Genomic DNA, 9,246 nt, shown 5'->3' with positions numbered 1-9,246 from the left:
CTCGAGCATACAAATATTTAAGAAAAATTGTGCTCAATTTATATTTCTGTTGATAGCCTAGTTGGTAAGTCACTACCGCACTTGTCATGAGGATGCTGGGGTTCGAGTCCTTGGCAGTACCACATTTAAATCTCTGCATGTCGGCCTTGATGGCTTAGAATTAAAGTGCATTGTGGTTGTTAAAATGTATCTCTAATCACTAGGACCCATTCAGAGTTGTAAACACACACACACACACACACACACACACACACACACACACACACACACATATATATATATATATATATAATATATATATATATATATATATATAATATATATATACATATATATATATATATATATATATATATATATATAAACTAATAATAAAATAAAAGTAAAAATGTCTCCTCCTTCTCACCCTCTTTCAGGTGCTTCACATTTTTGCCACACTGGACGACTGTGCCAGAGGACTCGTGGCCCAGGATGATGGGCTTGTCCGGCCTCAGGTCCCCCAGGACCCCCCTCTTGACGTAGGAGATGTCAGAGCCACATATCCCCACATGTGATACACGGATCAACACATCTGCAAAAAAAAGAGGAGAAAAATAATAATAATAATCAATAAATTTATTAATCAATAATGAAAAATAAATAAAAAACAAATATAAATGAAAAATAAGTATAATAAATAAAGCAAATACGATTAAGAAAATAAAGACAAACTACCTACAATAAAAATGAATAAAACATATAATAAAATTATTGAAAATAAATAAGCGAAAATAGAAATAAAATGGACGTTCGGGAGGGAATTAATTTAAAGAGTTTTGGTGTAGCGTATGACGAACAAAACCCGTGCATATCTATATATATCTATCACACGTACGCACCAGTCAGATAACAAACAAATCTAACTCCTGACAAAGCGTGTAAGGAGTGATGTAATTAATTATATTTACAATGGCGAGACTTGTGGGAAAATACAAGGAGACAGACCTTGAATATATATATATATATATATATATATATATATATATATATATATATATATATATATATATATATATATATATATATATATATATATATATATATATACCGTTAGAATACAAATGCTTTTCTTGCCGATGTGGTGGATTGTTTTCCATTTATTTTGAGACAAAAGTATTATACTTGCAATATTCTACAAGACCACCGATAATATCGATAGTAGATCCCGTAGATTTTTTGATATATCAGTTATTAATCTAAACTGACCAGTTACTGAAAACACTTGAAATACAGCATCTGACCGTTACGATGAAGTTTGAATTAGCGTACGTCATGTCGTCTGACCGTTAATATGAAATTGGCAGTTGTCGATAATCCTTTTCGAAATAAACACCACAAGTGAGGTCGGAGCCTTAATTAGTACGACGATGGAATATAGAAATCAGTCTTAATTGACACAGTAATGGTGAAGCAACACAGGCCATACATCAATTATGGGGATTTTTCGTTCGGTAGTCATTTTGATTCTGCATCAATATTTCAAACACCTTTCAAAATAGTCCTCAAAATAGCTGTTTCCAGTATGGTTGGGACAAGTAAAAAAACAAAAACAAAGAAACCAATTAACAAGTAACTAAGTCAACAATCAAATCAATAAGCATTCGATTAACACGACTCCATTAACATTTCCAAACTAAAACATGTTTGGTCTTACCCTCATCCCCAGGTTTCGGAACGGGGCGCGATTCCTGGAAGGAAAAGCAAACATTATTATTTTTCACGAGTGAAAACATGTTATGTTCATCAAAACATCATTCCCCACGCCTAGAATCAAATGTATACAAGTTTTCAATGGAAGTGTATATTCATATGGTTATATGAAAAATATTCTTCTGGATATACCTTTACGGTCGTGAGACCGAATTAATTTGTAATTTAAGCAATTCCTTTCAAGAAGTGGTTTAAAACATGGGTGGGGGGGTAAGCGACTAGTGGTAATATTTGCAGAAAACCGACATCCATAGCACAAAATAATTGATGTGAATTATAGTAACACAATAAAACAATAACAACAACAATGGTAATAATCTCACTCTCCAGACGCTCTAGTTCGGTTGAGGCCTTTGGCCTCTACCATTACTTCTTTAAAGACTATTGACATGTCTGCCTGCCCTGCTCTGAGGTTATGGCCAAGCCACCTGAATCTTGCGAATCTGATTGAGTCAGCCAATACGGGCTGGTATGTTAGACCCCGGGCGTGTCTCCTTCAGGTGCCAACATTTCAGTCATATATAGGGCCGCATATGATCTACACGAGGACATTTTCCAAACTTATCATCCTCCGCTCTATAGTTTCTACGACACCCCACGTCTCCGCTCCATATGTGAGGACTGGAAGGACTATAGTTGAGAGTAGTCGTAGTTTAGATCTCCTTGACGGAAGCCTACTCTTAACAAGCGTGTTAGGAGCATAACAAGTTCTATTTGCAACCGGTCTTTTTTCACTCTTGATATCCTTCATTGGCGTTAATAACAATCCAAGGAACACAAAAGTGTCTACTCTCTCGTGCATCCAAATATTATTTCATTTCCTTCTTGGTATTAAAGGCCTATGTGCATGCATTATATTTGTCTTGTTTACATTTATTCCGAGGCCTATTTACAAAGGATTACAAAGGCGGAACACGCCGACAGGAGACCCTTTGGTCCATATCTAGGTCGGATGCGAAAAAATTATAATAATGATAAAATAATAAATAAAAACTATAATAATGTAAATAACAAATAAAATACATAAATAAATGCATAGGTATAGTTAAATAATAAAGAAACAGGTAAATAGTAAATAATAATAATAAATTGACATATAACTAATAATAGATAAAAATCAAACAGACAAATGATAACAAAACAAAAACAAATAATATAATATAAATTATAATCATTACAGCATCTTGCTTAGGTGTTTATCTAAATGATTCTTAAAGCTTAGAACTGAACTACATTGTACTACCTGTGCAGGAAGTTTATTCCATTCATTAACTACACGGTTGGCAAAGTTGTTTCTACCTACTTCCAAATTGAATCTATTTCCGGACAGTTTGAGACCATTGTTTCTTGTCTGATTCTCATTCAATGTGAAAAGTTTGTCACTTTTGATGTTGTCAATTCCCTTTAGAATTTTAAAGACCTGTATCAAGTCACTTCTGAGTCTACGCTTTTTTAGGGAAAATAGATTCATATGTTTTAGTCGATATTAGTATGATTTATTCCTGCTATTTGGAATCAGTTTTGTGGCTCACCGTTGTACTTTTTTTAATCTGTCAAATCTGTCAATATCTTTAATGAGATTCAGTGACCATGCGGAAACAACATATTCCAAATGTGGACGAACTAACAATTTATATAGCTTGTTAATGAGTGATGGACTTTTGAAATCAAAAGATCGCGCAATCAGTCCTAGAATCTTATTTGCTTTCTCAGAGGCTGAAATGCACTGCTTGGATGATTTGAGGTCGTTACTGATAATTACGCCGAGATCTTTTTTCACTATTCATTTTTGTTAATGAATTTCCAAATAACTTGGAATCGTACCTACTGTTATTTTTACCTATGTGCATTACCTTGCATTTAGTTGTGTTAAATTTCATTAGCCACTTTTCAGACCATTGCTGTAGTTTATCTAAATCTTCTTGAATATCTAATTGGTTTAATTGATCATTTGCCATTCCGCACAGTTTTGTATCATCAGCAAATTTGGAAACAGTAGATTTTAGTCCATGGTCTATATCATTTATATATACTATGAATAGAAGTGGCCCAAGAACGGAACCCTGAGGAACTCCACTTGTAACATTTTTCCATCTGGAAGTTTTTCCATTTAAAACAATTCTGTTTTCGACCATTCAACCAATTACTAGTCCAACTTAATAGGCTACCACGTATTACGTGTAAAGATAATTTAGTAAGTAGTCTTTGGTGTGGGACGGTATCAAAGGTTTACTGAAGTTAGGGCATATTGTCTGCTAAGAGCACTACGTCATCAGCATAGGCTTGACGTTGACGTATCACCCAGCTTAAACAAGAACAGTGACAAAAGGAAACCCTGGCGAACGCCAGATAATAAAGGAGAATGGGGTATTGTATGTTCCCTTCACCCTAACCCTGGATATCGTGTCACTGTACAGTGCTTGACTAATTTTCACAAGCTTAGTACGAATTCCATAGCCTGATAGTATTGCCCATAAGCTATTCCTGTGGAGCCAATCATACGCTTAATTAAAGTCTATGAATATTAAATGACTGGTTTAATAACAATGATAATAATGATAATAATAATAATTATAATAATAATAATAATAATAATAATAATAATAATAATAATAATAATAATAATAATAATAATAATAATAATAATAATAATAATAATAATAATAATAATAATAATAATAATAATAATAATAATAATAATATGGTTTAACGTCACACACTTCCCCCCTATCGGAAACCTAGAACCGTGCCCCTTACAGAGAACTTTGTAGCGTGCAGTTTAATAAACCATCGCTTTGGTTCAACTTCGCCGGTGGCAGGATTCGAACCTCCATCCCCTCAACCTTCGCAGCAAGTAACGACGCCCTAACCCGCTCAACGTTGTCGTTTGTGCGAGAGGTCAGGAGTGAAGGTTTTGTGAGACAGCGAGTCGGGTTCATGGTAGCATCTTGTAATCTATATATATTATGTTAATGTACTTAATACATGTTAAAGTGCGAGAAAAGTAAATACGTGTGCGTGTGTTGTATGTAAATAAAATATAGATCGACATTCTTGCATTGGGGCCTAAAATCCATGAACAGTTATAGAACAAAATATGCACTATTTCGTGTATATTTCTTGCAATATTCATGTATGCTTTCAAGGGGACTGACGTGGAAATCAATAAAATAATTTGAAAGTCCCCACTGCTCATCTAAATCATAGCAACATCTTTGCATGCAATCCAACACACTATCCACGTGTGATATCACCATACTGTATAACATTTGTAATACGTAACCCTGTTGTAAATCAAAACCATAATAGAATATCTGAACACCTATCCTGCAGCCGTTTCTGTTAAACACTCAAAAACTCACGAGTCTTATGTCGTCCTTGCCGTAGTAGACAAGTCCAAGGTTATCAGTGGCCATGGCTCTTCGAGTTCCTTCCTTCTTGTTCCCACGCGACTGTTTTGCTTGTGCAACTGACGCCTGCCCAGTGCCGACACTGAATATATTCGTCAGAGCGTTCCAATCTTCTCCCTCCCCAACCCACCCTCCGATCGTTTCTTTCCACGAACGGAATAGAATTTTTATACATATTTATGTAAGCCAGGAAAATACATTGCGAACGTGTTTACAACACTATTCTTTCGTCGATAAATATTACGTTAATCTGTAATGCAGTTTTCTTTAAGCCAAATTCGAGGCGTGTTATCATTTATAGTTGTTATCAAGCAAAGTGGAATTGGTAGTGTCGTTGTGATACTGAAGTTCTTGTAACCGATGCCATTTGGTAAGAATTTTTCACAAATTTGTGGAAGAAATTTGCTCACATGGGATGTTTTGTGAGCAAATTATATGTTGCAATGAACTTATTTATGTATATAATAATTCTTTTGTGGGTGAAAATGTGAAAATCCAGATTCCCTTGTGGGAATTTTGAGGAAAAATCTCACTCATTTGTAGGAACTGGCATAGATCACAGTGGCAACACTGATTCTTTTGTTACTGTATTCAAACAAGGCAAAACAATTGGCTACAGTCGTGGAGAAGTGAAACTTACCCATTCCAACCCATACATTACGTTACCGTCAAGACTAGTGTAAATAACAGATCTCAAAGAAAGACTGGATCGAGCTTCCTATTGTTCTCCGTCCACAAAAAGTGAAGCCCGCGTATTTTTATCGGCGCCATATTGTTGGAACCACTTTCGCGGTTGTGTGTAGTACTGCAGGTAATGGATAAGAACGGGATTTAATGTTGTGCTTTTGGATGCAATAAGGGTAAATAACGCGAATTAGAGCAGGAGACGAACCGAAGTGACGGTGTAGGCAGCGAGGATGAAGAATCAAAGTTAAAAGAATTCTTTGCTCTAATTCCTAAACTACTCTTAAGAATAAATTAATTAGATTTCCATTTCAGGTTTCCATGTAATCCAGAAAGAAAACGTCAGTGATTAGTGAGTTTGCACAAACGTGAATGGAGTCCAAATGTACACTCTAGAATCTCCGATCATTTCAAGGAAGCGCACATTAAACGCACCGGACAAAGGAATTGAAAGACACTGCAGTTACAATAAAATTCAAAGTTTCCTAAACACCTAAAGAAGGTTACTGTATTCAGGGCAATATAAATTTCCATGTAATTATTTATCTTTCTATCTATGCATTACAGCACATAAACCTAATATATATGATGTTATTACACACATATTCTTTATAGTCTAGTAAGAGTTTATCAGGTCTGTCATAGCAGTTTGCATTTACAGTCATTTTGATATATAATCCAATATATAACGTAATATATATATTATATACAGTATACTGCATATCTATAATGCACCACAATACCCGCAAAAACCAAACAATATTCTAATAAAAAGTTCTGTTTTAATTTTTATACTTTAAAATCAGACTGCTATTTGTATGTTTTATTAGGACAGTTTGTGCATTGGTATTTTCATCTCGAGGACCATTATTCTATGACATAGATATCTATAATGTCTCGTAACGGTTCATGAAGCTACTCAATAACAACTCACCCACCTTTTTTTCAATCCTTAATGAAAAAATATTTATCTGAGCAGTTTTTTACCAAAATGCCTCGATGTAAACAATGTCTTTTAAGTCTCAAATTTGGTCCCAATGAAATGGCCGCCGCAAATTTTCAGTGGCTTCATTTTTTAAACAATTTATGCTCGATCCAGTCATTGTTTGAGATCAGTGATATGAATTCGATACTGAATATACTTACTCCCCTAACCCATATAACAAATTACATGTTTAGCACTTCCCCTCTCATCGCGCTGAAAATTACCCTATTTTTCACTTTATAGTTGAAAAGGTACTAACAGAAAATGAAAGCGTCTAACAAACATGTCATAAGACTATGTATATGCACTGACTATGGTCCTTGGATGTTTTCCTCAAATGCGCATATCCTTCTATATAGGAATAAATAGATTAATAACTAAATAAATAACTAAATGAATGGATATATATAAACGAATAGATAAGAATATATAAATAAGTACAGATAAATAGATAAATAAACATATAAATTAATAAATAGATAAATAAATAGATAAACAAATGAATGAGTGCAGAACACAGCAACTAAGGAATTTGGGTGGAAAGATGATACTTGTCACTCAAGGACTTAGTGGTCATAATTATCATCTCCGAAGGACATATTTATCTTTTCCAGCCAGTGGGATAATGCTTTAGAGGTTACTAATGTTTACAATGTCGATATTACATGCAGTACTCAGAGGTCATATCATCTGCACAGGACATATTTATCTTTTCCAGCCAGTGAGAGAATGTTTTAGAGATTACGAATGTTTATAATGTCGACAAGAAATATCGACATTACACTCGAGGCGGAACATACATACAAGTCAGTTTAGTACTTTCCATCGCCATTTTGATTGCAATGAAATATCGTATAAAATAACGAAATTACTAGATTTATCCAACTTGGAAATATGCAATTATTGCAATGCAATGCAATGCAATGCAGTGCAATGCAATGCAATGCCTGAGATGTGCATTCGCTGTACAACGTGCTGATTGACACAATTAAACTTCATTTTATGTGGCGTCGTCTGCAGTGGTTGCTATGTCAACAAATGCAATACAAGCTGTCCATATCAAATTTTATCTTCTAATCAACTCGTCGCGTGACCTCTAATTGACCCCGTAATTATTTATTTATTTATTCACTACATGATATGTGTGGTTATTTCTATCGTGCGGATGCTCCACTTTTTCATAATTTTCCTACTGTTCTGTCTACTTGTATGAACATATGGGATAGGTGTAAATAGAAAATGGTCGTGCATTATGGTGCGAGGAGGGAGGGTCGCCGTGTCAACGAAATACTGACCCTGCTATAGATGTGTTGTCATACTGCGTTGCTTCTGACCCGAACAGCGGGAAGGAGATAGGAATGACTCTTCTTCCACGATGAATGGGAAACAAATGGGTGCATGCTTTGGCAGCCTTCCTCCCTTATATCGGGCAAGAGAACCTTGATATATAGATAGTCTTGGTGTGGTTGTTTTTCCATACATTCCAGGTGTCATGATAGTTTCTTACATTGTGTCAAAGAAGATTTGGTCAGGTTAGATCAAATTCATACAGTTGATCTTAAATCGGGGAAGGAATCCATTCGTGCGTGTTATGTCTACTGCTATCCTCTCGCAGTGGCCATGCCATTGTAGTCTCTGACATGACGTCATTGTAATTTATAAACATTAGTTCAGCTTGAATGCGTAAAAATAAATTAGATAATCACTTGTATGCAGATGATGCTCTGGTGTCGAGTTAAACATTAGACCCGGCGAAGGACGTATTCAAATGACGAACATTGAATCAACATTCCACTAATCTCTAGTTGTAATTCTATTTTGACTGCCGCCAGGCAACTCTATTCACTCGAGGAAGACCCCCTTCTTAGCAAAAAGAAAATTATCTACATTTATACCATTGTTTTGTCTAGTACAAGTATTATTCATCCAAATAAGACAAAAACGAATGTTGTGAGGCAAAAATAACGGGGCATGCTTCTACATCCAAACAAAATCATGTCGAAGGTAAGGGATTCTTTCCAGATTTTCCTGCCCTGTTCCAAATAATCAGGAGGAGATTATCTAAAATTAAACAACGGCTAGGCTCAGGATAAGGGCGCAATGCGAGGAGGAAGTGAGGCAACAATATTAAAAAAATAACGAAGTGCAATTTTGCATGTAGGCGCGAAGAAGTCGTATGGATGCGGTTGGTGGCAGGAAAGGCCGGGGATTTTCAGCTCTCGTATCCTGCAACTTCGCTTCGTGGGTGGCGGTAGATTGGATGGAAGGAAAAAGAAAGCCAATATATACACGGATGAAAAACATATACAGACGCCTTATGCGTTAATAACCTTGAGAGCTTTCACGGTTCGGAGACGTTGCCCAACCATCTTAGCGTATCTTATCATTCTTCTAGTGAGGGGCAGTCTTTCTGAAGTA

At 35.4% G+C, this 9,246-nt stretch overlaps 1 protein-coding gene across 1 annotated transcript in view; it reads right to left on the bottom strand.

The window, feature by feature from the left end:
• The window catches only part of LOC143027102 (sorbitol dehydrogenase-like), a 13,578-nt gene extending 8,333 nt beyond the window's left edge, over nucleotides 1-5,245 (bottom strand). Inside the window, exons 1-3 of the mRNA XM_076188070.1 lie at nucleotides 5,112-5,245; nucleotides 1,694-1,727; nucleotides 407-571 (exon numbers count right to left, since the gene is read on the bottom strand). Coding sequence (XP_076044185.1) covers nucleotides 407-571; nucleotides 1,694-1,727; nucleotides 5,112-5,165 — 253 coding nt within the window. The 5' untranslated portion in view covers nucleotides 5,166-5,245. The remainder of the gene's footprint in view (nucleotides 1-406; nucleotides 572-1,693; nucleotides 1,728-5,111) is intronic.
• Between the last annotated feature and the right edge of the window lie 4,001 nt (nucleotides 5,246-9,246).

The sequence above is a fragment of the Oratosquilla oratoria genome, chromosome 7, assembly GCF_046742065.1.
Source record: "Oratosquilla oratoria isolate Oo_2021 chromosome 7, ASM4674206v1, whole genome shotgun sequence".
NCBI lineage: Eukaryota > Metazoa > Arthropoda > Malacostraca > Stomatopoda > Squillidae > Oratosquilla > Oratosquilla oratoria.
Note: the sequence above shows the minus strand (reverse complement) of the source record. Positions and strands in the feature narration are given on the sequence as shown.